General features: G+C 41.2%; 1 protein-coding gene across 12 annotated transcripts in view; it reads left to right on the top strand.

Annotated features, from left to right (window-relative positions):
- The window catches only part of MRTFB (myocardin related transcription factor B), a 210922-nt gene that overhangs the window by 111208 nt on the left and 84087 nt on the right, over positions 1-15627 (top strand). Inside the window, exon 1 of one of the 12 annotated variants that reach the window (XM_038540311.1) lies at positions 11008-11935. The exons of the other annotated variants lie outside the window; for them this stretch is intronic. Within the exon in view, the coding sequence (XP_038396239.1) occupies positions 11815-11935 (121 nt within the window). The 5' untranslated portion in view covers positions 11008-11814. Of the gene's footprint in view, positions 1-11007; positions 11936-15627 lie in introns of those variants that run through there. 12 annotated transcript variants of the gene reach the window in all.

Genomic DNA, 15627 nt, shown 5'->3' with positions numbered 1-15627 from the left:
TAGAGTTCTTGAGAAGAGTGAACTGAGTGAATTCTGTAAAGCACTCAACGCCATGCATGAACTTGTGCTCAGTACGCAGTCAGTGACCTATCACCGTTAGTAACCAGAGTTGGCAATATTTCATTATCATTCCAGAAAGCTAAGTCCTCCAGTGATGGGTATCATGAGTGTTCAGAGTGAGCAGAGGAAAAAGACCTGACTGGGGATGTTGAGACACATCCTGGGAAACTTCTGAAAGTGATTGGTACTACAACTAGTTCCTGAAGATTGCCCAAGTACAGTTTCCATCAGAGAAAGAGAATTTCAGGCAGAAGAAAAAAATTGAATAAAGACAACGAAAACTCAGAGCACATTAGGGGATATTAAGTAATTTGATTTAGGTGAAGTGTAAGGACCAGGGTTAGTAATGCTGCTCGGGAAATCAGGGGACAGAACACTGAGGCCAAGCTAAGAATAGGTAGGTAGAGGAGAGGCCTGGATGAGTTTTGGTCGGTCCAATGACATTGATTTATTCATTCAAGCAGCATTAATTGAGCAGTCATACTGTCCTGGGCATTGAGGCTGCAAAGATGAGTAAGACAGCATTGGGTTGGTTTTTAGGTGTGTTGTCTGGAGCTGAATCAAGCTGACGTGTAGGTTAGCTCATCACTTGCCATTTGTTTTTGTTCTATTTTTTTAAGCTTTGTTTTTCTATTAATGTCAAGCAAAAACTATCTTATAGAATTATAGATGACTTAGTCCTGAGTATGGCACATAATCTTAAAACCAAGGATATCTTAGTTGCAGAAGGAAAACTCAGTGCCATTTTAAAAAGCAAGTGCATGATGATCTGGAGGTAGGGTTTGTGTTTATGTGTGCATCAGTGGGTGTTTGGAGTTAGTGGTTGGTACTAGTGTAAAGGATGAGATTAATAAGGGAGAACGTTTAGAAATAGTCAAAATCTCAGGAGGAGTACAAAGGGAAATGCAAATATCTTGGTAAGTACAAAAGATCCTAGTGGGGAAATATAATTTATTGACCACAGTTTTGTAAGTAGGTGGGAAGGAATTACAGTCCTAAACAAAGTGTCTGGATTCCACTTGGCAAAAAGAAAGATGACTTCACCAAAGACAGGAGGTAGAATGGGAGTGGAAGGTGGAAATAGAACTTATGTCTGAAGACCTCAGTATTAGCAAATCAAAGGGCCCATGCTACTTGCTGAGAAAGGTATGAGGGTAGTGATAGTGTGGTCTTGAGGAAAATGGAAATGATTTGAAACAGTGGCATAGTTAGTTCAAAGTAGGCTCAATAAGAGACAGAGGAAACATTTGGAGCATGTATGAAGGCATGGCATGATTTTATATTGGATCTGGATAGTCATCTTGCCTCTTTTATCTCCACCTTTGTCAGGACTCCCAAGATGGCCAAATAGGATACCCAGTCAGATTAGGTAGACAAAGGCAGATGTTCCTCAGGATAACATTGTAGAAGCCAAGAAGCAGGCTAAATGGGTCCCCTCACCCCGTTTGAGTTGTATGGTGAAGCAGCGTTTTACAAACATAAGAAAGGTCTGTACCTTTAAAAACAACTAGTAGAAGACTTAATTTTTATTACTCTCATCTTGATGAATTGCTCACAACCATAAATGAAGTATAAACTTGTGCTTAGGAGCACTTAACACAACTATGAAACAGAAGCACTTCTGCATATTTTTTTAAAAAATCTACAGTGCTCACGAAATTCCCATCACTGTCAGTTTGCTGTGCGTGATGCATTTTTGCTCAAGTGTGACTGCTGCTTGGACCCCTGACGAGGTGCCCACTGCTGTAGTGTGGCTCTGAGCCTGGGCCACCTCCTCCCGTGTCAGCGCAGTTCCCCACTGCCTGCTGTCTATTCCCACTGCTGCCGGCTTGGTGCTCTTCAGTCCTCTCTAGGTCTGAATGTGTCATCACCACCGTGTCTGACTCTCTTTACTTTTCACTTTTACACGGCAACATGGGATTTTTTTGTCAAGGTTAACAAAATAAAATCACAGAATTTTTAAATTTCCTTAAAGAACTCATCCAAGAATACATCCTCAGATTCCTGAGATGATGTCCTAGTGTTTGTTCCCCTCAATCCTCAGACCCTATAGCTGATGGCTTGGCTGGCCGTGGTCAGTCACCTGGGGGCACTTTTTCTATTTCGTTATTACATTGAAGTGAAAAGCATCCGCAGGGTTCCCTGCATATATAAAAATTTCAAATGTAATCTAATAAATAAACCTAAAGTGGTAGGAAGACACCAGAAGATACTAAGTGCCAAACCAAAAACCTATGAACTTTATTCACACCCCAGGGTGGCCTGAGGGGGGTGGTAGGAAATGGAGAACAAGTGTGGCTTGTGTGCTGCTCTGCATTTATGTCTGTGTGCGTGTCTTGCCAGAGAAACCCTAACCTAGCAAACACACTGTGGAGGATAGCACATGAGGGAAATCATGCCAGAAAGGAGTCCTAACAGACTCCACCATTTGGGGGGTACCCATCATGCTTATGCTGGGTATTTTATATGCACTTTTTTTCCTAATTCTCATAATCATAGAAAACAGCTATTTGTCCTATCAGTGTTGTCATTGCATTTCTACAGACGAGGCAGCCATGGCACAGAGATGTTGCTGCTTTTCCAGGATCTCATGGCTCTCACAACTGAATCATGTTTACCTCTAAAGTCGTGCTCTTTCCCCAAAACCATCTTGTCTCTACACTTCATAAATCCATCTGGGATGTTAGCACCCTCTGAAATTAAATTACTGGTTTTTCTTAATTACATGCCTTTGAAAATCATATGTAAATTTAGTAAAAGAAAAAAAAATACAGATTTTTGCTTTTGGTGAAACGAATGTTGAAGTCAGAAGGCCAGGATTAAGAATATATGCTCATCGCCAGAATGACTTCAAAATACGTTATTTCATATCTCAACTGCAGTGTTTTGTTTTGTTTTGTTTTGTTTTGTTTTTAAATATTTTATTTATTCATAGAGATGCAGAGAGAGAAAGAGAGGCAGAGACACAAGCAGAGGGAGAAGCAGGCTCCATGCAGAGAGCCTGACGTGGGACTTGATCCAGGGTCTCCAGGATCATGCCCTGGGCTGCAGGCGGCGCTAAACCGCTGCGCCACCGGGGCTGCCCTTGTTTTGTTTTTTTAATAAAACAAATGTCAGTACATGTTTCCCATACCTCAGAGCTGCTGAGGATCAAAAGATCTTCAAGATTCACAAAAGATATGTTAAATTCACTTGTGATCTAAAAATCATTACCCCAGATGGCGAACATTTGTTATTATCTCATTGAGGGTTTCTTGCCTACAGTTCACTCTTATTACCTTGCTGTTTCTTCCTCAGCAGAACAGGAGACGTTGGCTTTCCCTCTTGTAGATTAAGCATTCTCAACTGGAGCACAGATTGGTTCCTGGGAGAAATCACTCCTTTAGTGTTTCAGGCATATATATATTTATATATATACACACACACAGCGTGTAAACGGACATGTAGGTAGTGAATCTGTGGTGGTAAAATTTCATAGAAAGTGATGAAAAAATTCTATAAGAAAGGGTTGGGCAATAGGGACAATGATGCAAAAAAGGTGGAGAAATAATACATGGACAGTTTTCTTATCCCACCATCACACTGACCATAACTTAGCAATGTGTCTTCCCGTCTTTGCAAGAACATGACTCTCTCTGTTCAGTCTTCCCTTCTGTCTGTCCTGGTCCCTTCTCTTCTGTAACTTGTAGTTCAAGGAAGATGACCTTGAAAATATGTAATCTAAGGATGGCTCTTTGTTGTAAATCTTCATGTGTTCATGGGGAACCATAAAGCTTAGAAATGGAGAAAGGATTTTAAGGGCTCTTTTTTTTTTTTTAAGATTTTACTTATTTATTCATGAGAATAAATGAGTAAGACAGAGACATAGGCAGAGGGAGAAGCAGGCTCCCCACGAAGAGCCTGATGCAGGACTCGATCCTGGGACCCAGAGATCATGACCTGAGACAAAGGCAGACTCAACCACTGAGCCACCCAGGTGCCCCTGAAGGGCTCCTTTAGAGCTGATAAAGTATGTTATGTCTTCTCTTCATGATCCGTCCTGCAGCTGTGGCGGGGGAAACAGGTGGCACTGGGCCCTTGCATACAGTCTCAGCCCTGCTCCTCTGCCTCCCCAGCCAGCTGCCTGCCCTAACCCACAGGCAGTTCTCCTTGTTCCCTTGAAGTAGGGCTTCGTCAGCAGACCACAAATGGTCAGATCGTAATCCTTACTGAGGTTCAGCTCATGTCTTCAGAGAGAGTAGAGCACACGTAGCAGGGCTGGCCACACCCGTCATGTCTGTTCTATGGGGAAAGATGATCATAAGCACACATTACAAACCAAGTTACCAGGCTCTGTTGCAGCACTCAGTTATGCTACAGTACGTAATCGTTCAAATCACTGATAGTCCTTCAGAATCTTATTCTCTTAGAAATAACAGAAAAGTGTGTTCTTCCTCCTGAAATGGTTTCCATGGGGCTGATTTGTTCATCCTTTATATCTGAAGTACTACACATTTGATAGCCATTTTAAAAGTATTTAAAAAGTAATAAAAACGGAGGACTTTTAAGATATGTCTGATTTCAGAGATCACACTTCGTCCTTGTTTACAAAAAAAAGTCATTTTAATAATCAAGATTTATTAAATTGGGTTTAATAATTATTAAGTTATTGAAATTTTCTGTAACCATTTGCTAATTATTTAAAGATACAATTTTTGTCCCCTAGTACCTATATATATTTTTTATTTAAATTCAATTAACATACAGTGTATTATTAGTATTTATTATTAATTTCAGAGATAGAATTCAGTGACTGATCAGTCTTATGTAATACCCAGTGTTCATTCCATCACATGCCCTCCTTAATGCCCATCATCCAGTTACCCCATCTCCCCACCTCCCTTACTTGCATTACTTTCCTAGAGTTAAGAGAAACAACTTGATTTGTCTCCCTCTCTGATTTCATCTTCTTTTGTTTTTCCCTCTCTTCCCCTGTGATCCTCTGTTTTGTTTCTTAAATTCTACATATGAATGAGATCATATAATAATTGTCTTTCTCTGACTTATTTCACTTAGTGTAGTACCCTCTAACTCCATCCACATCGTTGCAAATGGTAAGATTTCATTTTTTGTTGGGTGAGTAGTGTTATATATATATATATATATATATATATATATATATATATATATATATATATATATATATATACATACACACACACACACACACACACACACACCCCATATCGTATTTATCCATTCATCTGTCAGTGGACATCTGGGCTCTTTCCATAGTTTGATTATTGTGGACATTGCTGCCCTTCAGGTCACTGTGTTTGTAAAGATAACAATATTTTTTATAGTTTTAGAATTTTAAAAGGGGTAATTAAGGATCACATACATATTTTACTGAGGGCACGCAAGTGGCTCAGTGGTGGAGCGTCTGCCTTTGCCTCAGGTCGTGATCCCAGGGTCCTGGATCAAGTCCCTCATCAGGCTTCCATAGGGAGCCTGCTTCTGCCTCTGCCTATGTCTCTGCCTCTCTCTATGTGTCTCTCAGGAATAAATAAATAAAATCTTTTAAAAAATAAGTATTTTACTAAAAATATGGTACCCTTGGGGAAACTTTAGGTGTGACCTGGACTGACATTTTTCTCCCTAAATGTATCCAGTCTGGTTGCCCGCTTCTGCATGGCTTCTGTGACAGTGGCTCAGGCCTTGTGGAGGCAACCCCAGTGGGCCTGTATGCCTTCCATGAAGGGCTACTGGAGGGCCTATTTCAAAGTACCAGGATGTGGGAGGTTGAAAAGAAAATGCATCTTCTCCCAGTCCAGTATCGAGAATGCTACAGGAGAACCACAGCTCAGTATTTAGCAATCTGTTTCCTTGCTGTTACTAATTATTGTATCCAATCCCCTTTGGAGGCTTTTACGCTGGTGAAACATTGCACAGTTGGTAATATTCTCAGGTCTGTGCTTACCGCAGTGCAGCGTCATCTCAACCATATCTTTTTTATCAGCAGCTTTGTGAGCATATATTGAGACTGCCAAGTTTTTGTGTAGGTCCCTTGAGCCGTGTTTGTTTCTGTTCCGATTCCCTGAAGCCCTTCCTGGATTATTCCTAGTCTCCAAGCCATACAGTTTTTCTCACGCTTATTAAATATCTATGCTTGGAGTAGTGGGAAAATTGACCTGATTTATGGAACTCTCTTTCATACAAAAACCACTCTTTTGAGTTTGTGTACACACAAACATTGTGGAAGCAGTTTTATCATAGCCAAAGTGACTTTAATCACCTATCATTGGAAGTTAAATGTCCCTCATGGCAGTAGAGCCAGATGACACTAAAGATGATGTAGCACATGTAATAAGGAACAAGGATGAATCTACTGAAAGCGGTTCACGTGGTTACTTTGGGCTTCTTTTACTCAGAATGCAAGTGTCGTTCCTCCCTTCATCCCTAATTCAATTCCAAAGACATTATGTGGGGCAAAGCAGCCGCCATATGGGAATGGGGGCAACAACCCAGGGGAAGCTCTTAGAGCCCATTTGGGGTGAGGAGATTTCTGCATAGAGTTTGTTACAGCAGTGATAGTAGTAGGATGAACCAGGTATCAACAGGTGGGGTGGCGGACCATGGGAGACAAGATTCTCGCTCTAGGAGAAGTGGGTTACAATCATATAAAAGAGACAAGTGGAGGAAGAACCTTTGGCATTGGATTGGAATTGGAAGCATCAGGGTGAACTTCTGGTTTTCAGCATATATATAAGTAAATATAGATGTACATACTTAAATATACATCTGTTAATATAGAGAGACATAAATATGTGTGTACTTGTATGTTCACACACATAAACTCACAGACATGTTCCCTAACTTTTACAGAGGAGGCCTGGGAACACCAACACCCTAATAGCAATGAGTACACCTGCTGTTCAGTCCTTGCTTCTCAGCGGAGCAGGAAAAGTAAAAGATGAGCCTGGAATACCTTGTACCAGAAAGTAATAAAGTATGCAGAGAGTAGATCGTGACATAAAAAGCTGAAGCCAGCTTGAATGGACTCCCTCTGGCCAAATCTGGAATAATGTGAGCAATGGTAAGAGCAGGTTATCACCCACTGAATAAAACAGGAATCCATTAAGTCCATGGTGATAGAAATAGGTACCATAAACCAGATAAAGGGGATTCTTATGGTCAGATGTGCCACTAATAAACATAGAAGAAAGAATGATAGAATTTTCAAAGTCACCATTGTGTGACTGTCACAGTAATAAATAATTCAGCCCCACTAAGTAATTCATTACAAAAAGAAAAACTAACTTTACAGTGAGGAAACTTGGCCAATACCATCTTAATCAGTTCATCAAAATAAATATTACCAATTATAAGATCAATTGGATCTGTGCACCACCCAGTAGGATGCAAAGAACACATCACCACTTCTGTGGTATTTCTGCCAAAAATGCTCGTGCCATAGCCTGAGTCTGATCATGCAGACACACCAGACAACTCAAATTGAGGGCAATGCTGTGAAATAACTGGTCTGTCATCTTCAAAATTTTAGAGACTGAGGAACTTTTCAGAAATGCATACTAAAGAGAGGTGAAATAACTCAGGGTCCTATGTGATCCTGGTGTGGATCCTTTTGCCTTAAAGTATGTTGTCAACCACAATAAGATACCACCTTACACCGGTGAGAATGGGGAAAATTAAGGCAGGAAACCACAAATGTTGGAGAGGATGCGGAGAAAAGGGAACCCTCTTACACTGTTGGTGGGAATGTGAACTGGTGCAGCCACTCTGGAAAACTGTGTGGAGGTTCCTCAAAGAGTTAAAAATAGACCTGCCCTACGACCCAGCAATTGCACTGTTGGGGATTTACCCCAAAGATACAGATGCAATGAAACGCCAGGATACCTGCACCCCGATGTTTATAGCAGCAATGTCCACAATAGCCAAACTGTGGAAGGAGCCTCGGTGTCCATCGAAAGATGAATGGATAAAGAAGATGTGGTTTATGTATACAATGGAATATTGCTCAGCCGTTAGAAACGACAAATACCCACCATTTGCTTCAACGTGGATGGAACTGGAGGGTATTATGCTGAGTGAAGTAGGTCAATCGGAGAAGGACAAACATTGTATGTTCTCATTCATTTGGGGAATATAAATAATAGTGAAAGGGAATATAAGGGAAGGGAGAAGAAATGTGTGGGAAATATCAGAAAGGGAGACAGAACATAAAGACTCCTAACTCTGGGAAACGAACTAGGGGTGGTGGAAGGGGAGGAGGGTGAGGGGTGAGGGTGAATGGGTGACGGGCACTGAGGGGGGCACTTGACGGGATGAGCACTGGGTGTTATTCTGTATGTTGGTAAATTGAACACCAATAAAAAATAAATTTATTAAAAAAATAAAGTATGTTGTTGGGACAATTAGTGGAACATGAGTGAAATCTATGGATTAGATGGTGATAAATCACTGTTAATTTCCTGATATTGATGGTTATATTGGGGTGTTATGGGGAAATGTCCTTGATTGTAGGAATAACACACCAGAGACTTAAGGCAAAGAGGTATCATGTCAGAGCCTTCTCGCAGATGGTTCAGGAAAAGTGAATTTGAAGTTATTTCATATTTTTAAAAATAGCAAAATAAATGTTCTTTCAGGCATATTCACCACTAAAGAAATTACTATTTTCTCTCAAAACTAGAGATTAGACTATAAACCCACAGCAAGACAATGTGTTTCCTTATTGAGATTATTTTTATATTTATCAGATATAAAAATAATAAGCTTACAGAGAATCATGAGTGCTTGTGTGGCTCAGCTGGTTAAGCATCTGCCTTCAGCTCAGATCATGATACCAGAGTCCTGGAATTGAGTCCTACATTGAGCTTCCTGCACCACAGGGAGCCTGCTTCTCCCTCTGCCTGCTACTCCCTCTGCTTGTGTACATGTGCACTCACTTGCTCTTTCTCCCTCTCTGTCTCTCTACAAAAAAGAAAAAAAAAAAAAGGCTTATTCTGATCCTTAAAAGAGAACTGTTTTGTTTTTTAACATACACAACACACACACAGCCAGTAAAAAAAAAAGTTGAACTGGCTGGTATAGCTCTGTATCTATTCAGTTCTCTAAACTTGTGGCCTAAACACAGTTGAATATGGTTTAAAAGCAGTATGCTGAGAAAGAGAATATGAGGGTTTACTGTTTTTGTCGTCCTTTTTGCAAAGTAATTCTTAATTCTTAATTAGAATGTAGGCTTTGGAGCCAGGCCACCTGTTGGGAGTCCTGGCCACCATGTAGAAGATAGTTGGCCTCTGACAAATATAGTTGATTTTTCTAGGCCTCACTTTTCTCATCTGTAAATTGTGATAATGTTAAACTCCCAGGCCCAACAGCAGGACAGATGAGGTGACCTATGAAAAGCACTTAGACTGGGGTACCCTGCGAGCACTAAGTAAAGTTGGCTGCTGCTGCTCTCATTTCAGGAAAAGGAGAAATGCTTTCATGAAAGCATTTTAGGATGGTTATGCCAGCTTTCCTTCTCCCTCCCCAGGAGTACAATTACTAGGATGCCATAAAATTTGTGACCTCTGCTGTTAAAACCTGTCCCAAGATCAAACTAAAGCCTAGAGATGGAGCATATTCTAGAAGACAGCAAGTATTGCAGTGCAGTAGGAGAACAACTTGGGCTCCGGAGAACTGAGACTGGTTAAGCGCCAGACCTGCCATATAGAAGCGTGGTGACTTTGGTCCTGGTCTGTAAAATGGCTATAATGTGCCAATAATCATAGGTCAGAAGGGGCTCTTGGGGTGAAATGAGATAAACTTCACCAAACTGCTAAAGAGGTCACTGACCTAAAGAATGTTCTCAAAAAGCTATGGTTACTTTGCCTGCTCCTTTAAAGACACAGAAACAGTGTAGAACAGAAGCCTCAGGATCAGAAATAGTAGCAGAGCATTGGAGCGCATTTTCAAGACGTGTGATAAGCTCAGCATTGTTTGTTCCTGCAGGCGTGTGGACTCCCAGCCCTGGGCTTACATTGCTTCAGAAGGAATTTCAGTTGACAAGAGCCATGTCATGTGTTGTGTAATCCCATTCTCAGGAGACGCTGGAGAAGAGTAGATAACTATCTTTCTAGAACAGTCCGGGTTTAGTGCACACCAGCGCCGGAACCAGGGACAAAGGACAGAATCTTCATCCAGCCCCCATCTGTGTCTCAGTGGTGAAGGCAATACTTGGTTTCCTGGCTTTGAAAACGTGGCCTGTCTTTATCCCTTAGAAGGCATGGCAGATGCACATTCAAGATGTATGTGTATATTTTCTTTTGAAGAGAAAATGTGCTTCCTTCAGAGAACATTTCATCTAAAATTAGTGACTACTGGGCATTGATTGAGGACTTCTGTAGAATTTTGAGCATAATGAAAACAAGTTTTCCCATTGCGGCTTCCCTTCTTTAATTCATTCGCTCAATCATGCAACAAGTTTTTATTGAAAACTAATATTCCAGGCACTCTGCTGGATGTGGGCTCTTAAAAAGTGAACAAAATGTTATCCCTCATGGAAGAGGATTCCATCTGCTGCTCTTACAACCTCTAATGGGTTTTCTGGGAACCCTTTGCAATAGAGCATACTTTGAGCCATGTTTTTAAAAATCAGCTTCTTCTGGCTGTAGCTGCGGGTAGATATATATCTGATACATATGAAAACAGGCTTGTCTCCACATTTGCCTGGAGGTGCCGTACCTAGAGACGTCCTTCCAGCAGCATCCCTCGCACTCAGTGGACAGCAGTCTGTGACTTGCAGGAGAGGTGCCTGTCGCCGATAGCTCGTGTGAGATTAAACTTGGGCTGGCCGCTGGTTGAATCGGCTGTGAAATAGAAGCTCTCTTGCTCTGCCTGCTTTTCGTACGTGGGAGGAGATTTTTCCTTAGAACAATCATGGCGATGTTAACTGTCAGCCGACTAGCGGCACAAAGGAAAACTGCTGCTCAGGTCCAAATTGGTGAGGGCGGAAAGCTGCAACTGCAGTACGTTTCCCTATTACAAAGAGCCCTGGCTCTGCCAGGAAGAGCCGGACGCAGCGAAAGGCACGCCACGGAAGAACTTTGGTAGTTGGATGCCTCTGCTGTTGGCAGCTATGCTGGTAGCATGTTTATTCGGTGTGGTCCCTCTACTGCGAGAAGACCCGCTTCCTTCTGATGCCCTACACTGCCGTTTGTTTAGCTGGAGAACTTAATGAGTAATGAATGTGCTCGTCTGGCTGATAGAAAGTATTTCCACAGCCTGCGGGTGTGTTTATAGAGAGCCGGAGAGAGACCACAGGCAGCAATTTGTCTTCTTAGGTATCAGCAAAGTCTTCTCTTTTAACAACTACAGGATTTATTTTTAACTGCTTGACTCAGTGTTTGTCAGATGATTCGGACCATCAAACTGCAGATGGAAGTACCCAGCGCGGGGGAAGCTGGAATGGCAAGGGGAAGGGGGCTGGCTGGGAAAAGGGGTGGGATTTCAGCATCGTGCCTCTGGGGCTCTGCCTCCCAATGTGGGAGAGAGTTTAGGGCTTCCAGCAGCAGGAGTGTATTTGCAGGTCAGGCTGGGAACTAAAGAGGAATGGCTGCCTTCAGCTGCTCAAAGACATAATTGCCCAGTGATTGGGGTATCGTGAGGAGGAACCCAGGACCCAGGGACCAGGGACCAGCGTGTGCGGAGCGCTCGGCAAATTGCGCTTTGCTCCTGCTTGATGCTGCTTGTCTCCAGAAAGCTCTCACCATGATCGATAGCTCCAAGAAGCAGCAACAGGGCTTCCCAGAGATTTTAACTGCTGGGGATTTCGAACCATTAAAAGAAAAGGAATGCCTTGAGGGGAGCAACCAGAAAAGTCTCAAGGAAGGTCAGTCTGTCTGTGGAGGGGCAAAACTGCCAAATTCATGTTCCTGTTAACCAGGCTGAGCATGTGTGTCTGCTTACCGTGCCGTGTGTCTGCTCTCTGTTCACTCCTGTACTTCACATGTTCTAAGTTCTCTGAAATGAAACCTTAATGCTGTTCTGGGTGGCTCTTTCTCACGGTTCGTTAACTGCTGGAACTCTAGGGATTTTGCAATAATTAATACAGGAAGGGGACTTAGGAGGCCAGTCCTCATTTCAGTGAAATCTTTCCAGGTTCATTTGGTATATTTTCTCATACTTTCCAATTTTTTTTTGCTCGCACCCCCCACCCCTTTAGGAAAGGCTACTTCCTTTTTAATATCATTCAGAATACTGTTTTAGGTTTACAAACACCTAATTCCAGGAAAATTTTTTCCAATTGACACGTTTAGGGGTTTTATTGTTTAAAACCAGGAGGGTAGCTAGTGCTTTCTTAATTATATCTTTAAATGGTTGGTTTAATTGGTTGTAATGCACATTGCATCATTTTGTTTTGTTTTTTAAAACACATTGCATGGTTTTGTGGTCTTTTAACAAGGCAAAAAAGAAGCTTAAGTGTACTGTCAGTTACTGTCCGTGGCCACTGCGTGGTACCTCACTGACTGATTTGAGAAAATGGCCAAGGGTATGAGCTTTGCTGTCCCCTGTCCTGGCATATAGTGAAGTGTGGCCAGACCAGTGCAAGTCATGCTTTACTGTGGCAGCTGGAGAAGATCAAGGGCTGTGGTTTAAGAAATTCAGGATCTATAGAGAGAGAGTTTTTCCTGAATCTGAGATAATGAAGGTTACCCCTCGCAATGCTTGTTTACTTTGAAATTTGATTTTCTAGGGTTCCTTGGTAGGAAAAGAAAACAAAAAACACAGTAACCTCTTTTCGTTTTATCTGCTTTCAGCTCCTGCCATCAGCTGCCCCTCACCTTTCCACTTGCCCTTGCTCATCTTATAGACACAGAGAGTAAATGTAGACTTACCTGCCTGAGGAGCAGGTTGAGTTTCTTCCAAAGATATTGCTCCTTTTTTGCTCAGACATTTAGAATATGAGAACGTGATGATAGAGATTGTTACAGATTTGGAAGATAAGAAGAAGAAACAATAGTTGGACTTTTTAGAGTTGAACTACTTTGGGGTATGGGTAGAAAAAACATGTAGATCAAAACAAATGACACACAATGAAGTATAAATAGCCGTTGCCAGGAACAAAACAATGGGGTCGCCTCTGCTTGCGCACAGCAAACCTCACTGTAGATTCTTATAAAATCAATACCAGTGGAGTTTTTAGGACACATTCTGGAGATTCACTGAGGGAACTTAAAGTTTTTAAATCATTAACTTAAAAAAAATAGTTAAAAATTACCTATGGATCATTTAAGTCTAGTTCAGGTGTTAAGCTCCTGTTCATACCTTACATTTGAAACAATGTCTGTACTACTTGAACACTGAGAAAGTGGAGAGAAATAGAGCTGTCACAACCGCAGAGTAGGATAAGGAGCCAGAAGCAAGGATTAAAAACATAAAAGGAGGGTAGAAGCAATACCAAGAAGCACAGCAGAGCAGAGTTGACATGATTACATAACATATGGCTTGTTTCCCTAACCATTGAGATCGTGCCTACCATTTATACTTGTGTGATAATATATGGTCAGAAGAGCAAGAGGTTGGCTCTTAGGGGAGATGTACTTGGGACCGGGTCCCAGGCACACCATTCTGGAGCTGTGACCCTAGACAAGTTCACTGTCCTGAGCCTTTAATCTCATTTGTACAGTAGGAGAGGCAACACGTACTTCATCCTGTTCTTATGAGATGCCCGATTTGATGCCACTTTGTCATCCCTCTTCTTTTTTGCCTTTTTTCGACCCTTTTCAGCAAAAGTAGCCTTTGCTTACCTTTTCCTTCTATTTTTTTTTATTTTTAAAATTTCCTATATATTTATAGCATAGAGAAATATATGTTACTGTCATATAAATTCGAGAGAACATTCATGTTTTAAAACCCTCCACAGAAATGGTTGTATAAAATTGATCTATCTCACCACAGTTGTACTGACGAGGGTTTTGCTTTATATACCTCCACAGATTATATTTCTACCCATTTTCTGCTAGAGATAAGGCCAAGGGAAAAACAAAAAACCCCATAGATCTCGAGGATGATCTGTTACCTCCATATTAGTGACGCTGAAAGAGAAATTAGACCTGGGTTTCATTAGAACAGACAAAATAGGAGAAATGTTACAGAAAACACTTTTATTTGAAGTGGCATAAAAATAGTGTGGTTCCTGTGCAAGGTGGGACCCCTGGAATTGAGTGTGTCACAGTCACTGCCTGAAGATGTGTACCAGTGGTCAGCTTAGCAGACTCATAGAGCACAACATTGGGGCTGGGATAGTCCTCTGCTGAGCTTTATGTGCTTTTAGGCCTTGGACTATACATTAGTTATATTGACCCATGAAAGTTGATTGATATGGCAGCAGTTATTGAAACACCAAAACACCCTAGAGTCTAATTAGATCCTATACTCTTTTGTCAAAAGAGACAAATACACAAGTGACTATTAGTGTCCGATGGGTGATGCCTCATGTGTTAAAGGATGCTAAAAATATTCATTGTATTTCACATCAGTAGTGTTCAGTCCTCCACTCACTCCTTTTTGGCAATTTTGGTTTTTGTTTTTGAAAGAACAAGGATCCAGGGTGGCTCAGCGGTTTAAGTGCCTGCCTTCAGCCCAGGGCATGATGCTGGAGTCCTGGGATGGAGTCCCACATCGGGCTCCCTGCATGGAGCCTGCTTCTCCCTCTGCCTGTGTCTCCGCCTCTCTCTCTGTGTCTCTCATGAATAAATAAAATCTTAAAAAGAAAAAAGGAAAGAAAGAACACCCCTGGGATTTTTTTTAAACATCAAGATTTTAAGTTTCCAGGTAGTGAAGAAAGGCTAAATTTTCGTCCATTTAGTTCTAACCACATGGACACAGCCTGGTCTCCCTGGTGTTTCTGACATGTGTCTACTGTTAGGGGTTGGAAGTTCAGTCTGCTTCTCAAGTAGGTGCTCTGTTTCTTACTTATATTAGGATATGTCAGAATTCCTGTTGCTGTTGACAGCCAGAATTATTATTAGGGGGAAAAGCAGACTTTATTTCCAAATAATCATAGGCTTCAGGAGTCTCTGTGGCACCTTAACAAGAAAATTTAGTAATACCAATTAAAAATTTAAGAAAAAAATGTTGGAAATGGCCTCTGAGTAGTTGTCATTCCATACTTCACAGTTTTGTTAATGCTTATGTAAACTTTATGATAAATACCAATCCATGTGTGTAGTGGGAGAATTTAATTATTAGCTGCTTTAGGTGAGGCTAGCAATAAATATCATGCATTCTCCTGATCAAATTCAAGACAGAGAATTCTCCTTAGACTAGGTTACTTTGTCAAAGCAGCAGTGGGGAATCTCAACTTTTGACTTGTCCATGAAAGCATTTGAACATTTTCTAATTGTGTGCAACATGGATGAAATCTAAAATTAATTTCTGGTTCTAGAACTAAAGATGGATATTACAGTCACCAATTTGACAACTGAAGAATTAACAATTACAAATTATGAGGGAAAATCAAATAAATTGAGGTGATTTAATTTAGATAAGTGGTTTAATCTGAGTCATTATTAAGATAAT

The sequence above is a fragment of the Canis lupus genome, chromosome 6, assembly GCF_011100685.1.
Source record: "Canis lupus familiaris isolate Mischka breed German Shepherd chromosome 6, alternate assembly UU_Cfam_GSD_1.0, whole genome shotgun sequence".
Classification (NCBI taxonomy): Eukaryota; Metazoa; Chordata; class Mammalia; order Carnivora; family Canidae; genus Canis; species Canis lupus.
This window is presented reverse-complemented; position numbering and strand designations above follow the sequence as displayed.